Raw genomic sequence first — 20,032 nt, forward strand, 5'->3', positions numbered from 1 at the left:
AGAAAATTCTGATATTCTCATCACTATGAGTCAATAGAGTTCACCCTTCTAATTTGCCCCAGAAGGCAGATTCTTCTACCCCAAAGAGCTAGAATTGAAGCATTATATAAAATAATCCTTAAATTCAAGAACATATAAGCAATTCAAAATGTCTTCAGAATTATTAGACATTTAATCTGTGATTATCCCAATTAAATAAGAAAGAATTTATCTTCTAACTAAGCATTTCCCAAAGTATGTTCCATTACACTACGGTCCCCTCAGGAGGCTCCTTGAAAGGGAATTGGGACAATATTTTCAGAAACACTGCATTCCATATACTATTTCCCCTCTTGGACATTTAATATGAAAGGCTTAGAAAGTTCCTGCAGTCAATATTACTGTTTCTTTTGGCTTCACCCAACATGACTCAAATTCTGCAACTCACTTCTGTGTGGTACACTTCTTAACATCCCACAAACTAATGGGAAATACACAGATAAAATAAAGAAGTTATCTAATCTAACGAATCAAATCAATATAACAAAACTCAGACTAGTACTACTGTCAGCCTAGCAAAATAAATACGACTACGGTTTTCCTAGGAAAACCTCCCGTAAGTTATCATTGTACTTCTCCTTTTGTAATTATAATGGCCTCAAAGATATTTCTCTCTAAATGCTCTAAAGATATGTATTCTTACAGTCCATTTTTTTTCTCTTTAATAAAGAGTACTGCCAAAGTTCAAATGAATTTATTCCCCTCCAGTAGTCTATAAACTTGATGGTGTAGCAGAAAAGACTAATTTTTCCAATGTTATCCTAAGTCTTAGAAACACTCTGTTAAGTTCAGAGAAGTAGAGTGAACCTTTGCAAATAAGGTAACACTGTGATTCATGGTTTTTAAAGGTGACTCTACTAATAGACCAGAATTATTTTTATTTTATTTTGAGACTGGCTCTCACTCTGTCACCCAGGCTGGAGTGCAGTGGCACAATCGTGGCACACTGCAGCCTCAAACTACACAGCTTAAACAATCCTCCTACCTCAGTCTCCTGAGTAGCTAGGACTACAGGCACGTGCCACCACACCCAACTAATTTTTATGTATTTGTAGAGACAAGGTTTCGTCATGTTGCCCAGGCTGGTCTCAAACTCCTGAACTCAAGCAGTAAACCCACCTCGGCCTCCCAAAGTGCTGGGATTACAGGTGTGAGCCGTCACGCCCAGTCTACCAAAATTATTTTTTTAATAATATTAAGGTTTGTAAAATGGCAGGATTTTATTGCTGTGGTAGACACAAAGCGATTATTATTTCTTATATTCCCTTACAGGTGTGTCATTAAAGATGCTTCACTTTTATTTCTGATTCTGCTTACTGTCACTGGCTAGAGGAAACTCCAAAATTTTAAGATTCTATTATCTAACCTAGTATGCCATGATCACCTGATTTAACAACCTATCTCCTCAAAGCACTTTCCCTTACACTCCACTCCTCTCTTGATGGCCTCTCTATTACACAGCTTTAATTCTTTAATCATTATAATCATTTTCTTATACACATCTTCCCTCCTTTTCCCCTCTCTTACTTAATTCATCATACTTATCTAGCATAACCACAGCTTTAAAGAAATCCAACTTTCTGCCCACTCTATATCATGCCAGGATGGCTGAACACACTTGGCAGAAAAAAGTACAACCATGCTGACAAGTCCCACCTTAAACTCAGGATCCAAGTATTACATAGTCCACCATATATTCTTGGTTGTACTGTGTAGAACCACAATCTTAGGTGAACCATTACTACTACTCAGCAATCACACTGCACTGTCCTAGTCCATTCATTCTCCATTCTCCTAGATGATTTCACATCTTCTTCAAACATCCAATACCCTCTTCCCATATCATCACTCTCAGCAAATGACCCTGACCTTAACTCTACTTCACTGAGAACACAAAGCAATCAGAAGAGGACATTCACAAAATCACCACCCACATAACCAGGAATTACCATCCTGCTTGCCAATTATTGTGCCAATATTAAAGCCAATCCATGTGGATACTAGATTCCATCCTCTCTCACTTATTAAGACATTTATTCTGGGCCAGGCATGGTGAATCATGCCTGTAATCCCAGAACTTTGGGAGGGTGAGGCATCAGCATCACTTGAAGCCAGAAGTTGAAGACCAGCCTGGGTGGCATAGCAAGACCCCATCTCTACAAAAATTAAAAAATAAAAATTAGTCAGGCATGGTGGCTTGCACCTTAAATCCTAGGTACTCATGAGGCTGAGACAGAAGCATCACTTGAGCCCAGGAGTTTGAGGTTGCAGGGAGCTGTGGTCATGCCACTGTACTCCAACCTGGGTGACAGAGAAAGACCCTGTCTCTAATTTTTTTTAATTGACTCATTTCTTCTCAAAATGATTAGCTTTCCCCTTTCTAATGGACTGTACCTGTAACATTCAGATACGATAATTTCCTCCTCTTTAAATATAAATTTACTGCCTTATTTTTCATATGCCTTTGCAGCATAAGTCCATGAAAAATGTCTATGCTCACCATACACAATTATTCTCTTTTCTTTCTCTTAGACTCACCCTAATCAGTGATCTATCCCCACCATTCCATTAAAACTGCTCACCAATGACCTCTGTATTACTAACTCCAATGTTCAACTATCAGTTCTCACCTTACTGCACCCATCAACAACATTTAACACAACTGATCACTCTCTCTACTTTGAAATACTTTCCTCACTTGACTTTCAGGACACCAGATTCTCCTGATTTTCTTCTCTTTCACTGGTTTCTTATTCTCAGTCTCTTCTACTGATTCCTCTTCTCTTAGACCTCTTAACTTGACTTCAGTCTTTGTTCCTCTTTTCTTCTCTATCCTCTCTCACTTGATGACCTCTTACAGTCAAATGGTTTTAAATACCATCTGATGTCTACAACTCTCAAATTTTTACCTCCAGTTCAAATCATACTCTTGAACTCCAAGCCCAAATACCCAAATTTCTGCTGACTTGTCGTTTTTGAAAAACAAACAGAAGGCTTGATCTTCCTCATCAAAGCTGCTCTATGTGTAGTCTTTCCACCACACTTAAAACCAATTTAATTCCTTCAATGCTCAGGCTAAAAACCTTAAAGCCATTCTTGACTCCGCTCTCTCATACTCCACATCCATAGAAAATCTCATGGCCTCAAGCTTCACAATATATACAGGAGCTAAACACTTCTGACCAACAGTGGTATCTCACCATCCTTGCTCAAACTGTCATCTTCTGTCATGTAAGTTTCTACAATCGTCTCATCTTTCCATCCTTACTCCCCACATTAAGTTTATTCTCAACGTAGTTGCCATAGCTATCCAATTTAAACTGAAAGTCAGGGCACGTCATTCCTCTGTTATAGCCCTCCTACCCAATGGCTCCCTATTTCATTCAGAGAAAATTCATAATCCAAGGCCTCAAGATCTGTTCTCCATTACTATTCTAACCTCATTCCCCATACTTCCACATTTCCTTCTACTTAAACCTTCTTGCTAAACCTTGAACAGTCCAGACATGCACCTGTTTTACAGCCTTTGCAACGGATGTACCCTCTGGCTGGAATGCTCCTTCCCCCAAAATTGAAGTAGTTTATTAGCTTTCTGCTTCAAGTCTTTCTTCAAATGTCACCTTCTCAATGATGCTTATCCTGACTTGCATTTAAAATTGGGTACCAACCTCTGACCCTGCTTTGTTTTTACTCCTTGCCACTTTTTTTCCAACATGATATATAATTTACTTATTTATTAACTGCCATTCATCATAGACTATAACCTCTAAAAGATGAGACTGTTTATTACTTTTATTCACTAACGTATTCCATGTACCTAGAAATGTGCTTGGCACATAGTAGGTACTCAGTAAAGACTGTCTGAGTGAATAAATGAAATAGAATTATACTAAAATTAATCATTTTCTCCTTTGTATTTTGGCCAGATTAACGTGAAAAAAGACCACATTAGAGGGACTACCGGTCCTGATGAAGATGATTTATCTGTGTCTATACATTTTTAGATTTTTGTAAATTAATAGTTAGGAGTATTACACCATTTTGTGCTTCTATAACAGAATACCTAAGACTGGGTAATTTACAAAAAAACAAATTTATTTCCTCATTAGTATAGTTGTGAAGGAAAAAGAAAGAAAGAAATTCATTTTTCACAGTTCTGGGAAGTCAAAGATCAAGTTGCTAGCAGACTGGGCATCTGAAAAGAGCCTAATCCCCAATTCCAAGATGGGTCATTGAACACTGTATCCTCCAAAGGGAAAGAATTCTTTGGTTTTACATGGCAGGGGTGGGGAGGTGGGCAAAGAGGTAAAGGGGAGCTGAACTCCCTCTTTTATAAAGACATTAATTACGTCCACAAAGGTGAAGCCCTCCTGACCTAATCGCCTCTCAAAGGTCCCACTCTTAACACTCTTACAATGGCAATTAAATTTCCGCATGAGTTTTGGAGAGAATAAACATTTAAACTCTAACAATGAGCTTTAACTCTCATTGACTTATAGAGCTAAAATAAACATCAATACTTCTAAGAACTTGACTATACAACCCGAACCTTGATTATACACTTGATCATTTGGAACCTTTATAAGAATACCCAATGATGGCACATTTCAAGGGTACAGTTCCTTAGAGCACTCTTCCACAGGAGCACTCACCACTGAAGAGTCGGTATTTTCAGTCACACTGCCATTAACGAAGATCATGGAGAATGTTTGTTCTCTCCAAAACTCATGTGGAAATAATTCATTGTCTCTCCTGCTCTCAAATAATATTTACACAAATTTGCACAATTTTCCATGATACAGTAGTTTAATTTTGAGTTCTTCCAATTCTTCCAATATTCAAATAAGTCTCTTACTGAAATTGTATACCATTTATAACAATGGAATTTATAAAGAGAAAATATCAACAGAACTGCTTATGTGAATTTCAGGCTTTTCTTGTAACATCATTCATAAAGCAATCCTTAAACAGTTATTTGGGGACAAAATCATTTAAAGCTTTGATTCTTTTTGTTTCCAAGTAAACTGAAAAATAATACTCTATTAATTGAAAAACTGAATTACACAGAGATTCACTGATACATGTAGACATATTCTTAAGTTTTAGGAATTAGGCATTGTAAAGATTTCTAATTTTCCTGAAAAAATGCTGTAAAATCTCATTAATTGGCATTAATTTGTAAAAATGCCGTCTTAGTTGTAAAATAATAATTTATTGCTTTAAACTACATATATTATAATATTCTTTTACAAAAAAATCCTTAACAACTAAAAGCATTGCTTCAGCAAATAGGTAAGATCTAATTTATAATTAGTATTTCAACAATTTAAAATAAATTTGATAAAATGAAATATGCAGCACCATCTTGTAAAAATATATAAAGTATTATCACCATTGAATAAATGGACACAAGAGCAGAGCCTGAAGGTGCCAGAAAGACACTGATTCTCTTAAGCTACACTATACACTACCTTGGAAACATTATGTATTCATTAAACAAATCTTCACTTCATGATTATGAAATATTAAACTCCAGATGATCACAAATTTTTTTTTTTTTTTTTTGAGATGGAGTCTTGCACTGTTACCAGGCTGGAGTGCAGTGGCACGATCTCGGCTCACTGCAACCTCCACCTCCTGGGTTCAAACGATTCTCCCACCTCAGCCTCCTGAGTAGCAGGGCGATTACAGGCATACACCACCACACCCAGCTAATTTTTTTTTTTTTTTTTTTGTATTTTAGTAGAGATGGGGTTTCACCATGTTGGCCAGGATGGTCTCCATCTCCTGACCCTGTGATCCACCCATCTTGGCCTCCCAAAGTGCTGGGTTATAGGCATGAGCCACTGCGCCTGGCCAAGCCTTTAAATAACCAATTCCACAACCGCACGGTAATGGAAATATTATAAACCACACTCAGTGAACAAAAGATTTACTAGATAAGATATTCAAAAGCCAAACAAAAGGAAAACTTTTCAGAAGTTCCTTTGAAAGAACACATATGCCAGATACTTATCAAGAATCACGAAGCAAGAAAGGGAATTTAACAGGGTCCTTGGTACATATGCTGAGATCCTTATAGCTAGGACAGTGAAGGAGAGCAAGGATTCATAATTCACAATTCACAAAGTGATGTGTAGATTAATATGGCTCAATATTAATAACAACCACAATAGTTTTATTTTAATATGTAATAGTAATAACCACAGTTGTTTAAATACTTCATATTCATTTTTACATTTACCATATTCTCAGATACAGTCTTTTTTTTTTGGCTATGGAGACACATGAATCCACTTAATCAAATCATACCATTTAGAATCACATAAAGTAAAAATTACTAAAATATCAGCTATAGCATAATTATAATAATTCTATAAGTTACCCACAGGAAATGCCAAGGATATAGCTCAGACTTTTTTAACCTTGGCACTTTTCATATTTTGATCTGGATAATTTTGTGCTGGTAATGTGAAGGGAGGGGGCTGTTCTGTGCATTCTAAGAGGTTCTGTGTATCACCAATCTCTACCCACTAGATGTCAATAGCACCCATTGATTGTGACAATCCGTGTCTGGAGATACTACCAAATGTCCCAGGTATGTGGGTGGGGGTGCTGGGGAGGGTGTCATGGGTGGGGAATGACCACTTGGTGAGAACCACCAACATACATAGATAGATAGATGAATAGATAGATAATAGAAAAAAGACAGAGAAAGAAAGAGGAAGAGAGAGAAAAGAAAGAGGAAGAGAGAAGGAGAAGGAGGAGAAAGAAAGATAAAGAGAAAGAGGAAGGAAGGAAGGAAGGAAGGAAGGAAGGAAGGAAGGAAGGAAGGAAGGAAGGAAGGAAGGAAGGAAGGAAGGAAGGAAAGAAGGCAGGCAGGCAGGCAAGGAGGGAGGGAGGGAGGGGAAGGGAAAGAAAGGGGGGAAGAAGGAGAAAGGAGAGAGGAAAGAGGAAAGAAAGGAGAGAAGAGAAGAAAGAGGAGAGGAGAGGAGAGGAGAGGAAAGGAAAGGAGAGAAGAAAGACTTTATACTAGGCATTCTTAAACAGCTAATACAACTATGAAATAAATGAATTTCAAGTTGGTAAATTTGAATGTATTTATTGTAGTTTAAGGATCACATTTATGAGCAGAAAAAAACTTCTTAAACTAAATCAATATTTTGTATTTTAAAAGCAATAAATACACCAGCAATCTCAGATAAGATTCTACTTTACTTAAGACGAAAAAAATTAATAAATAGCTTTCTTCTTATTGTTTACTTCTCTCTTAAGAATAAGACCCTACCTTCCTGCTGTCTCCCAGGAATAAAAACAACTGCAGTCTTTCCTTTCAGTTTTGAAGGCAAGAGAAGAACTTTTTCCTCTGACTCTACAGGTGGTTCCTGAAAGTGCTCTCCAGGTGACCTGAGGTGACTGACAAGTCTATTTTGCATTTACAAACAAGTTTAATAGGACCTGCATATTAACAAGAGTAATAATGTGTTATAGCAAATTGGAGTAATTTTTGTATTCACTTATTACCTAGACACTACTCTTCCAAGTTTCTCATTGGATTATTCTTTAGCTTACCATAGATGTAACTGATCGTGCATCTTCTTCATAATTTACTACTGGAGGTGGCTCTTTCCCATCATTTTCTTGCACTTTTTGCTCTAGTAATTCCTTCTGTGCTGAAAACTTTGCTTCAGTGCATCTCAGCTGCTGGACTGACTGCTTCAGTTCTTCAAGTGCCTGTTTTTGGCTTAGCAGAAGCACAATACTAAAAGAGAATAAATTAAATATAAATGATTTCAACTTCATTAAGAAGACATTAAGGAAACCTCATATATATAAATTATGCTTTTCTTTGATTTCATTTTTATAAGAGCATTTTAGAATAATAAAAAATATGAAACTAAGCAGATTTTAAGTTATCACAGTATTTATTACATGCTAGCATTAACAAAATGGAAGTGTTTGGAGTCAAATCCAAATTCAAGATGCTTTCAAATATATTATGATCTATGACATTCATTTTATTTTAGCTAAACCATATACCTCACAGAGTAGACACTTAGGTCCAGAGATGTAGGGCCTAGAATGAATTAAAATAACAGAAGCAGAATCTTAAATTTACCTGAAGTATCAAAGGCAATATAGCTAGGGTCAGATCTGTGCCTAGGGTAAAATAAATAAAATCAAGGTGACAGTCTGGATACGAAGCTTGTGTATATGTTGTGAGGGATGTGTGTCTGGAGGCAGGTGAAGCTACAATGACAGGGACTAAGGGCTAAGATGTAATTGGGGGAACGAGTAAAACAAAGGGCCCCAAATCTTTCCAACATCTCCAATACAAAGACAGTAGACTTTCCCATCCCTCCCTTAGAGTACAAGGCCACAGGTTGTCTTACTGTGAGTTTTTAACCCTTGGAGGCTGCCTTCAATAATAATTTCAAACTCATTCACCCACATTGAAGCCACAGGTAAACAGGTAGTGGTGGTAGATACTTCTGGAAATAGCCCACACTATATATTACAATAATTCCCAAAAAGGACTGTGCCATGCACTGCTGAAAGTAAGTTATTAGTATGTAAGAGACAATAGATTATAAATTAGAGAAAATGTCAAAATCAGAACGTAAGGTCAGAAAATATCTTCTTAAATTGAAACTATAAGGCTCAACATAAACTGAATAAATATTCACAGGCAAAAATAACCACACTAAGAGAGATTTATTTATAAATACGATGCTGATCAATATTTTGAAAACTAAATTCAAATTTAATTGAGCAGGGTGCAACCTCAATGACTGCTATAAAGAAAGCTGTAATCTCCTTATTGTAACAAGTTTCAGGTGAGTGTCCTAACAAACAGAAGAGAAAAAAGTATAAGAAAAGTAAAACTAATGAGTAAGAACATTTATAAGAGACCTAGTAATATCCAGAAGATAGACCTCTCCAGTGGAATTCAATAAATGGTAATCAGTATTTACATCATTATCATTCAACAGTCTGTGATCTGTGTTCTAAATCCACACAGACTTCGTGATAAATTCATGCTGTTTTATTTATTAGTTGGTAACTTCTTTTTAATCCTAAATTGGCATTTCTGAGTTCTCAGTAATCTCTTGAGAGAAAGTTGATTTTTTAAAAGAATCACTTTTGTGGCAGCATGATTTATAAAGACAAGTACACACGTATGTTTTTTGTGGCACTATTCACAATGGCAAAGACTTGGAACCAACCCAAATGTCTATCGATGATAGAATGGATTAAGAAAATGTGGCACATATATGGCATGGAATATTATGCAGCCATAAAAAAGGATGAGTTCATAGAGACATGGATGAAGCTGGAAACCATCATTCTCAGCAAACTATCACAAGGACAAAAAACCAAACACCGCATGCTCTCACTCACAGGTGGGAATTGAACAATGAGAACATTTGAACACAGGAAGGGGAATATCACACACCGGGGCCTGTTGTGGGGTCGGGGGAGGGAGGAGGGATAGCATTAGGAGATATACCTAATGTAAATGATGAGTTAATGGGTGCAGCACACCAACATGGCACATGTATACATATGTAACAAACCTGTACGTTGTGCACATGTACCCTAGAACTTAAAGTATTATAATAATAATAATAATAATAATAATAAAAGAATCACTTTTGTGAATATAAATTTATAAGGACCAGGTCCTGGAAAAGACTGCACCCATTAAGTACTTAAAGCTTCCAGAGGATTTCCTCTTTGCGTCTCCTAGCTACAAAGAAAAAAAAAAAAGACTCCAACAATGACAACAATACAAGACATAATTTAAAACATTCAAGGTAAAGTGGAAAAATACATTCTCATGTACATCCAGAATATCAGTCACATAAAGGTGAATGATTTCAAAAATGTGAGCAAAATCAACAGGGAGGTATACTTCAAAATAATAATACTCTAAAGTAATATTGTTACAGTAATTTTACACAAACAAATTTCATAAAGACTACCAGGAAAAATTAAAAAAAAAAACTTAAAAGAATAAAAATAAACTTTGCAAAATGAAATCAGAAATGACAAGGCACAAGGCAAGTAAATATTAACTGAACATCTGAATATAATTCAAAAACATGTATTTATGGAAGTAAATAATATACATTTTACTCTCTTAAACCTATGGTCAGCTGAACAATGTCCCCCAAAAGATAACCACATCCTTATGCCCAAAACCTGCAGTGTTTGTCAGCTTACATGGCAAATAAACTTTTCAGATATGATTAAGTTAAGGGTGTTGAGATGTCGGATTATCCTATATTATCTAGGTGAGCCTAGTGTAACCATAAGAATACTTACAAGAAGGAGGCAAGATGAACAATGTCAGAAAAGGTGATGTGAAAATGGAAACGATGTAAGAAAAGGCAGTGTAACTTGGGACAGAGTGAAGTAATGAGGATAGCCTTTAGAAACTGGAAAAGGCAAAGGAAGCAAATTCTCCCCTAGAATGTCCAGAAAAACCAGCCCTACGAACACCATAGTTTTAGGCCAGTAAAACTGATTCTGACTTGTGACCTCCAGAATTATAAGAGAATAAATCTGTGTTGCTTTAAGCTACTGTATTTGCGGCAATTTGCTACAGCAGCAAGACAATAGTAATACAAACCCTGATAGATGCCATATCCATTTTATGTTTATTTAAAAGGAAAAGATTAAAACATTTTAAAAAGTTAAAATTTTGAAAAAAGATTTCAAGTCATATATATTTCTCAAGTTTAGAGAAACAGCTTAATTTTAACAAATGACTTCTCGTGATGTTTCCAATCTCTATGCCTTACTGTTATTTCACCTTTATTTTACCCTGGATAATAAACAGGATCTTCCAAAATGATTCTAAAACATTTGTATAATTTTTTAAAATCACTAAAAACTGATTCTCTAACTACAACAATACATTTTCTCTAATCCTCACTGGGAACCTGAATAGCCCCTGATATGATTTGGCTGTGTCCCCACCCAAATCTCAAACTGTAGCTCCCATAATTCCCACGTGTCATGAGAGGGGCCTGCTGGGAGGTAATTGAATCATGATGGTGGGTCTTTTCTGTGCTGTTCTCATGGCAGTACATAAGTCTCATGAGATCTGGTGGTTTCATAAGGAGGGATCCCCTGCACATGCACTCTCTCTTGCCTGCTGCCATGGAAGATGTGTCTTGCTTCCCCTGCACCTTCCACCATGAGTGTGAGGCCTCCCCAGCCATGTGGAACTGTGAGTCTAAACCTCTTTCCTTTCCCCTGCCCTCTTTCCAGTCCATCCCGTGGCACCAGCACCACGCTCTTCTATTCTTTTTTCAAGTCGGTTGTGGAACTCAAGAATGACCTGAGCATCTGTGGAATGCTCCATTCTGTGGATCAGTATCTCAACATCAAACTGACTAATATCAGTGTCACAGACCCTGAGAAATATCCTCACATGTTATCAGTGAAGAACTGCCTCATTCAGGGCTCAGTGGTTCCATACATGCAGTTGCCAGCAGACGAGATACACAAACAGTTGCTACAGGATGCGGCAAGGAAGGAACCCCTGCCGCAGAAACAGTGATGGCTCCTCCTCCTCTTCCCCTTCCTCTTTCACTGGTGACCCCAAGTCCCAGCCTGAACCCCTAATGCCCAACACTTGAAGAGGTTTTATTTGTTTTTTAACTAATGATGGTTTTGTGGGGGTTTTTAAGGGATGAGTGGATGAGAGGAATAATAGAGAACAGCTATCCTCTGTTGAGAGGTGAGAAAATGTAGGCTGGGAAACTTCAAAGCCTTCCAGTCCCCAGCACCTGCCTTTCTCGCTACTTCCCTGGAGACAGTGGAAGAGTTTCCTAGGTCTTTCCAGGGCAGCATGTGATTCATTTGGGGATGGAACGAATCTGTCCCACATCGGGAATAAAATTTATGAGGCAGGGAAAAACAAAACAAAACAAAACTCTTTCCTTTATAAATTACCCGGCCTTGGGTATGTCTTTATTAACAACGTGAAAAAGACTAATACAGCCCCCTGCCAGTTTTATTTATTATTTTAATATCTGTTCGTAGAGTCCTCCACTGCAAGTAGGAATGCTTTCCTTAAAAGATGACTATTTGTTTTTATGCTCTTAGAACCACCCAAGATCAAGTTCTTATGACCATAAGGCCTTTTTTTCCTTTCCCTTTGCTTGTCCCACACAGTTGCCTTTAGTCTTGTTGCTGTTAGTCATTCAGCAGCTCACACAAATATGGGGGGAGACTTATGGTGACACTGTCACCTTGAATGCTGAACATGCTGTCTATGGGATTTTTTTTGTTCTTATTGTTGTTGTTTCCATGTGGTATCCTCATTACTATGTCTGCTTCTGTGAGACATTTTGGCCAGATTATAAAACTACATCACAAGACCTCCTACTTCTACAAAGATAGAATGTACTGACTCTGCAGAAAAGAGTTAACATAGATTTAAACATAAAATCTCAAACTATTAAACTTTTAGAAAAAAAAAATAAAGAAGAAAACCTTTGAGATCCAGGACTAATAGCATATACTGCCTCTGCAGAAAATAGTTAACATATAGATTTAAATGTAAAATCTCAAACTATTAAGCTTTTAGAAAAAAACAAACAGAAGAAAATCTTTGAGATATAGGATTAGGCAAAGACTTCTTAGACTTAACACCAAAGCACCAACCACAAACCTTAAAAGAAATAAAATGGACTTTTTTTTTTTAATGCTAGTCAAGTGCAGTAGTGAGAATGGGAGAAGGAGTAAAACAAGGAGTTCAATCTATAACTGACTGAACAATCAATTGAGTTATCCACTACCTTCAGACCAGCCTAAAATGGACTTCTTCAAAATTAAAAAATTTTGTTCTATGAAAGACCCTGTCTCTTGAGAAGATAAAAAGACAAGGCACAGACTTGGAGAAATGTCAAAGAAATAGAATATATGAAGAACTAGAATATAAAGGTCTAGAATATATAAAGAGTGCAAGAGTAAACAAAACAAAACAAGCAAACATCCAATTAGAAAATGCACGAAAGAGCTGAACAGGTATTTCACTAAAACAGGATACACCAATGACAAACCAGCACATTGAAAAGATGTTCCAGAACATCATTCATTAGGGAAATGCATATTAAAACAACAATGAAATATCACTACACATCTTTTAGAATGGCTCAAATACAACATAGTGAAAAAGTGACAATACCAAATGCTGGCAAGGATGAGAAAAAAAAAGGGATCACTCACACATTGCTGGTGGAAATGTGTAATAGTACAAACTAAACTAATGCAATTACCACACAATTAGCAACTGTGATCCTAGGCAGTTACCCCAGAAAAATTATAACTTATGTTCACATAAAAACCTATACATAAATGTTTGGAGACCTTTATTTGTAGTAGCCCCAAACTAGAAACAAACCAGACGTCCTTCAAAGTATGAATGATTAGACAAATTGTGGTATATCCATACTGTTAGGGGTTGAATTGTATCCCCCAGGAAGATATGCTCAAGTCCTAATGCCTGAGAACTCAGAATGTGACCTCATTTGGAAACAGGGTCGTTTCAGATGTAGTTAAGGTTAGATCATACAGGAGTAGGATAGTCCATTAATGGAAAAGACTGTTGCCCTTATAAAAAGAGGAAAATCTGGATACAGAGAAGAGACACACAGGCAGAGGATCATATGGAGACACAGGCAGAGACTAGAGTAAAGCTTCTACAAACCAAGAATGTCAAGGATTGTCAGCTATCACCAGAAGCTAGGAGACAGGCATGAAACAGATTCTCCTTTGGAGTTCTCAGTAGTAACCAACACTGCCAACACCTCATTACATACTTTTACCCTCCAGAACTGAGAAAGAATAAATTTAATAAATAAAATTATGTTGCTTTAAGCTGCCCACTGTGCAGTATTTTATTACAGCAGCCCTAAGAAACTGATACACATACCACGGAACACTGTACTACTCAACAGTAAAAAGGAATGAAAGTAGCTGGATGGATCTCTGAAGAATTATGCTGAGTAAAAAGCCAATGCTAAAAGATTACATACAACATGACTCCACTTATATAACATTCTTGAAAAACCAGACTAATGGTTTTTAGGGGTTAGTAAGGAGCTAGATGGACTGAAGGAAGTGTGGCTATGAAAGTACAACATGAGAGATCCTTGCAGTGATGGAAGTGCTCTGTATCTTAACTGTATCAATGTCAGTATCTGGGTTGTGATATTATTTTATGGTTTTACAAGATGCTACCATTGAGGGAAACTGAATATAGGGTACACGGGATCTCTCTGTATTATTTCTAACAACTAAATGTCAATCCATAATGATTTCAAAATGAAAAAATTATTTAAAAAATATGTATCACCGCTGCTACATCATGTTTCCTCTGGTGAGGTGAGGAAATTTCTTCATTTTTTATTTTTGTAGGTACATAATAGGTATATATATTTATGAAGTACATGAGATATTTTGATAAAAGCACACGATGTGTTATAATCACATCAGGGTAAAGGGGGTATCCATCACCTCAAGCATTTATCCTTTGTGTTACAAACTATCCTATTATACTCTTCTGGTTATTTTAAAATGTATATTGACTACAGTTACCCTGTTGTGCTATCAAATAGCACGACAATAGAATAGGTCTCATTCATTTGCCCAGCACTTCCCACTACCCTTCCCAGCCTCTGGTAACCAACCTTCTACTCTCTATCTACAGGAATTCAAATGTTTTAATTTTTAGCTCCTACAAATAAGTGAGAACATGCAAAGTTTGTCTTTATGTGCCTGGCTTATTTCACTTCACATAATGCTTCACATAATGACCTCCAGTGCCATCCATGTTGAAAATGACAGGATCTCATTCATTTTTTAATGGCTGAATAGTAGTCCATTTTGTACAGGTACCACATTTCCTTTGTCTGTTGATGGATACTTAGGTTGCTTCCGACTCTTGACTATTGTGAATAGTGCTGCAATAAACATGGGAGTGTAAATATCTCTTGGATATATTGACTTCCCTTCTTTTGAGTATATACTTAGCAGTGAGATTCCTGGATGGCATGGTAGCTCTATTTTTAGTTTTTTCAGGTACCTCCAAACTGTTTTCCATAGTGGTTATACTAACTGAGGTGAGATTTTTATCCTCTCATATGTCTTGAGCTCCTAACTAAATAATTTGTTTTGGAGGAAGGTCTTTTTTATTCCCCTTCAGGACTTGAAAGTTTCTACTGTATTGTACCATGCTGGCAATCAGTTAGACGATATCGTAATACCAAGAATAAGATTAAAGTGTAAATTTCCTCGTTTTGATTTTTAGTGGTTTTTAAGGATGAGTCTTGCAGGGGGTGTATGCCTCTAGTCCTAACATTTAAAAATCAACATGTCTGATCATGAAATCAATTAGAAAAATTCACTTCTTCCAGTTAATCCCATTTCAGCCTTTATCCATGACATAATCTCTCATATATGAACATGTTCCTTTTGTTCAGTAATTACTGAAAAAAATGTATTGCTGGTCTCACTATGTAAAATACTCTACAATTATGTTTATAATACCACTGAGCAAACATGCAATACATACCTCAGTAAGTAGAAATTATAGTAAATGTATGATTATTTAGCACAAGATGCATAGGAGGCCATAAATAAATTTAAAACGTGGAAGCTTCCAGGACCCTTGCATGTGCTACTTCCTACCTCTGAACACTCTTTCCATGCATTCTTCACATGCAGGGTATCTTCTGCCCATCTCCTAGGAGACCTCTGATCATCTTTCTTAAGTAGCTGTTCCTCTGTTCTATCTGAACCCTTATTTCATAGCAATGATCATAACTGGTAATTATTTTAATTTTGTATTGGTTTCCTCCACAAAAGTGTAAGTTTCATGAGCCATGTGACCATATGTGTCTTACCTCTCACTGCATTCACAGCATCTGGTAGATGCACAATCAACATTGTTGAATGAATTCCCTATTTACATAGCACATTTTTTTTAAATCGCATAATTCAAAAACTCTGAGCCAAAGGAAAAAAAGAAAGGTTCCTGAATTTCAAAACTAGAACACTTTTCTAGATTATTAAGTCTTACCTTTACCAGAAGCTAGATGTGACACTTCGCAAGTCTCTTAAAATTTCTGGACCTCAAGATGTCACATTATTTGAAAGGCAGTGAGGCTAAATCAAATGATCTCTTAAGATTCTGCATGGCTCTATGATTTTATAATATATAAGGTATTTTTAAATACTAAGTGATAATGGTATAAAACAGGTTAAGACAACACAAAATTAAATAATCATTTTACTTCTTGTAAATCAAACCAAGCACTGAAACCAGTAGTAACATCACTGGCTCTTTATGCCACCAAGTCATAAATGACATATGCTTGGTATTTTTTCCCATAACTTTTTTCTAATACAAAAGTCAAGGACCACAAAACAGGAAAAGATTGGTATTATTTCCATTTGAATAAACAGGCTTTAGAAGTAATGAGTGAAGGTATATATACTAGACTGATACTCTGTGTTGGATTAAAGTATATTTAGTGTATATTATACAATACAAAATTTTAGTGTATTAAATACACTAAATATACCAAGTACACGAAACATATTTAATTTGGCATATTTAGTGTATTTCATACATTACAATTTTTTTACAAAAATTTCAAATGGTTGGTTTTCCTTTCATTCTATATTTTTTAAATAAAATTCTGCGATAGCTACATTTCAACTAAGAACTGCATTACTCACATAAGCTTGAACTCTGTTTTTGCTAATGTGTCAATTTAAAAATCACATAAAAGCCATTCTTGAAGTTTTTCACTTCATATTATTCAATTATAGGAATCAAAGCTATCAAATGATTTATCATATAATTTATTTTTTCACTGTCATTAGCCATTTTAGAGACATAGATATATTAAATTCAAATTATAAAAATTTGGTTTTAGTCTCATATTTTTATATGACAAATACTGTTATTTCTATTAAGTAAACATTCAATATAATTCCATTAATTTAAAAATAAGAATGCAAATATCTAACCCAGACTATTTTTGACATTTGGGAAGAAATGTAGTCTTTTTTTTTACTTTCAAGTAACACAGTACATGAAACTAACAAAGTGTTGAGAAGTAAAGATAATGTAAGTTTATTATAAGTAGATAAAAATTGCTTTTAATTATATATGCATATTTAAACATGTATGTGTAGATATACACACATGTACATAATAAAAGGAAATGTTCAAGAAATATTAAGAAATTAAAATGCAAACATTTGCCCTGGAATCCCTTTCAGAGTATGTGTTTAGCAAAATATGTTAACATATAATTCAAAGGCAAACTTCAACCCTACCAATGTCCGCATTTAATGAAATTTAGCAGTAACTCTTTAGTCATATAAACATACTTAACATTTTCAAGATTATACCTTGATTCTAACAATAAAAACTCCACACTAACAAAGGTTAACAAGAGTTCGGTTAAACGGGTCTCATCCCCTGAAAACCTTGGCATACTTACCCCTGTTAACTTATTCTCTAAAGAATGTACTTAAAATCATAAGATCAAGCAAATGATATGATCAAAAAGACAAAAGCTATGGAGTCAGCAATTCATGTGTTTTCTACCATTTACTATGTATGTGATTGTAGGTAAGTTATCTAAACTCTCAAAGACCTGAACGTAAAACACAGGCTACTATACAACAGGCACAGAAAGATAACATTCAATGAGTTAACACATATATATATTATATGTTTATATACATTATATATATGTTTATATTATATGTGTGTATATATAAAATATCCAGCATAATATGTAACACAAAGTAAAACCTCAAGAAATATTACTTTCCATATATCCACTACCCTTCAAGGCTCCTCTCTCATATCCATTCTCATATCCTGATAAATATAAACAGGTAGAGGAACATGGATTATACATCCATTATGTAGATAAAAAGAAAGGCAAAATTTGAGTCAAGAAAATATGTAAAAATTCAAATAATCTCATAACTTCTAGATTAAGGAGCCCTTAAAGATCATCTCCTCCAACAACTTACAGCCAGACATTCTGGTGAGAGGGTTAGCACTTTCAATTTTCTTTCTTTATATCCACTAAATTTTAAAATAGGAGTCAATTTATAGTGTGTGCTTTTGCAAAATTATAAAAAGTAGAACCACTTGGTCATCTATAAACATGTGAAGACATTTATCCACAAACACAGAAAATTCTTTTGTTTAGTTTTATATGTGCAATGGGTGATGTTTTATTTTATCATTCAAATAAAATCTTCTGTTAATGCAATACTAAAAATTTGCAGATTTCGTAAAGGAATGATCAGAGTAACTCAAATATTTCTGTTCTCGCCTTTAAAGGGCTCATTGATTCCCATTTAATGTTTCAATGGACTGAATGTTTGTATGCTACCAAAATTCAAATGTTGAAAACCCCTAACACAATGGTATTAGGAGGTGGGGGCCTTTGGAAGGTAATTAAGTCATGAAGATAGAGCCTTTATCAATGGGATTAGTGCCATTATAAAAGAGATCCCGGGGAGCTCTTACCCTCTTTCTGCCATGTGAGGATACAATGAGAAGATAGCAGTCTGCAGTCTGGAAGAGGGTCCTCACAAGAACCCAATCATGCTGGCACCCTGATTTCATACTTACAGCCTCCAGAACTGTGAGAAATAAATTCTGCTCTTTATTAAGCAACCTAGCCTATGGTACATTGTTACAGCAGACCAAACTGACTAAGACAAAAATTTAACACCAAGTTATAATAACAGCTATAGTATAAATGAGAAAAGTAGCCCTCTAAAATTTGATGTGGTATAATAGAATAGATGATGTTGCCATTCACTGAAATAAAGAATACTAAGACTGAACTAGGTTAGGCTGAATGTGGTTGGGTTGTATGGAGATTTTTAATTCAGCCTTTGGACATGGGGAATTTAGGATACTTCTAAGACATTCAAAAACGCATGTCAAGGAGGCAATTTGTTACATGGCCACAGAGTTCAGAAAATAAATCTGAGAGACAGTAATAAATGGGTCATTTTCAGGAGATCACTTAGGGAAAAAGTTCAGGGAGAGGAGTGAGAGAGCCGAGGGCCATGCCTTCCATAACTCTAAAATGGATTGGCTGAGTGGAGGAGAATGGGTTTGCAATGGAGTGGCCAGAAAGAGAGGAGTAATATCTGGAATTTTGAGTTCCAAAGGCCAAGGGAAAAGAAAACAAATGAAGTCACTAAATTCAGATACTATTAATAGGTCAAGTAAGATAGTTTCTAAATTTAGCTAGCAATGTAGACGTCATTGTGATCTTAGAGCTACCCATTTCCATAGCGATAGGGCAAAAAGCCAGACTTTGAAAACTAAGTGGGAACTGAGGAAATGAGTGAGCATAATTACTCTTGGAACAAGTTTGAACTAAGAAGACAGAAAGCAAAGATAGTACTTGGGAAAAAATATGGAGATTTAAGAAGGATTATCTGGGGTGGGTAGGGAAGTGGAGATTGCTTTTCGAAGTCAACATTTAAGTATATTTAAAAAGTGAGCACAAGGACCCAGTTGGGAAGGAAAGGTGAACATAATATATAAATTATGTAAAATCTGTGAAAGTAGAAATAATAAAATACCAAAAAAAAAATGCATAAGAAATGAACTTAGGACAAAGAACAGTTCCTCTACTGAAGTAAGGAAAGAGAATGAGTACAAATTTGGGTAGGTTTGCAACTCTAATCTCAGAAAAGAAGAAAAATGTCGTTCAATGTTTCTAATTTCTTTCAGGGATGTGGATGTCCATCTGCTCACTATGATGAGGGAGATAAGTAATCAGAGATCTGAAATAAGTGAAGGATATATGAAAAATTGTGCAGAAAGAGCAGGTACAAACCAGAGAAATCCTATATATCACGAATTCCTTGAGAGTCTAGATAAATCAAAGAATATGTGAGAGTATAATAGCAAGAA

General features: G+C 35.7%; 2 protein-coding genes across 16 annotated transcripts in view; one reads left to right on the forward strand and one right to left on the reverse strand.

Moving 5' to 3' along the window:
* The window catches only part of FER (FER tyrosine kinase), a 725,379-nt gene that overhangs the window by 283,456 nt on the left and 421,891 nt on the right, over nucleotides 1-20,032 (reverse strand). For 12 of the 15 annotated variants that reach the window (XM_050794609.1, XM_050794604.1, XM_050794601.1 and 9 more), the window contains one exon: nucleotides 7,612-7,801. In XM_050794609.1, coding sequence (XP_050650566.1) covers nucleotides 7,612-7,801 — 190 coding nt within the window. Of the gene's footprint in view, nucleotides 1-7,326; nucleotides 7,498-7,611; nucleotides 7,802-20,032 lie in introns of those variants that run through there. The other 3 variants (XR_007726658.1, XR_007726657.1, XM_050794614.1) reach the window with 2 other exon arrangements.
* LOC126957012 (U6 snRNA-associated Sm-like protein LSm2) lies at nucleotides 10,383-11,611 on the forward strand. The gene is made up of 2 exons (XM_050794395.1): nucleotides 10,383-10,423; nucleotides 11,320-11,611. The coding sequence occupies exons 1-2, from the start codon at nucleotides 10,383-10,385 to the stop codon at nucleotides 11,609-11,611; spliced, it is 333 nt and encodes a 110-aa protein (XP_050650352.1).

This window comes from Macaca thibetana, chromosome 6 (genome assembly GCF_024542745.1).
Source record: "Macaca thibetana thibetana isolate TM-01 chromosome 6, ASM2454274v1, whole genome shotgun sequence".
Taxonomy (NCBI): Eukaryota; Metazoa; Chordata; class Mammalia; order Primates; family Cercopithecidae; genus Macaca; species Macaca thibetana.

What these genes read in the sequence shown, in the direction of transcription:
- LOC126957012 (XM_050794395.1), top strand. Translation starts at nt 10,383, where the DNA reads ATGAACAATGTCAGAAAAGGTGATGTGAAAATGGAAACGAT. An exon ending in GATGTGAAAATGGAAACGAT is followed by an intron (nt 10,424 to 11,319) that starts GTAAGAAAAGGC and finishes CCCTCTTTCCAG; the next exon opens with TCCATCCCGTGGCACCAGCA.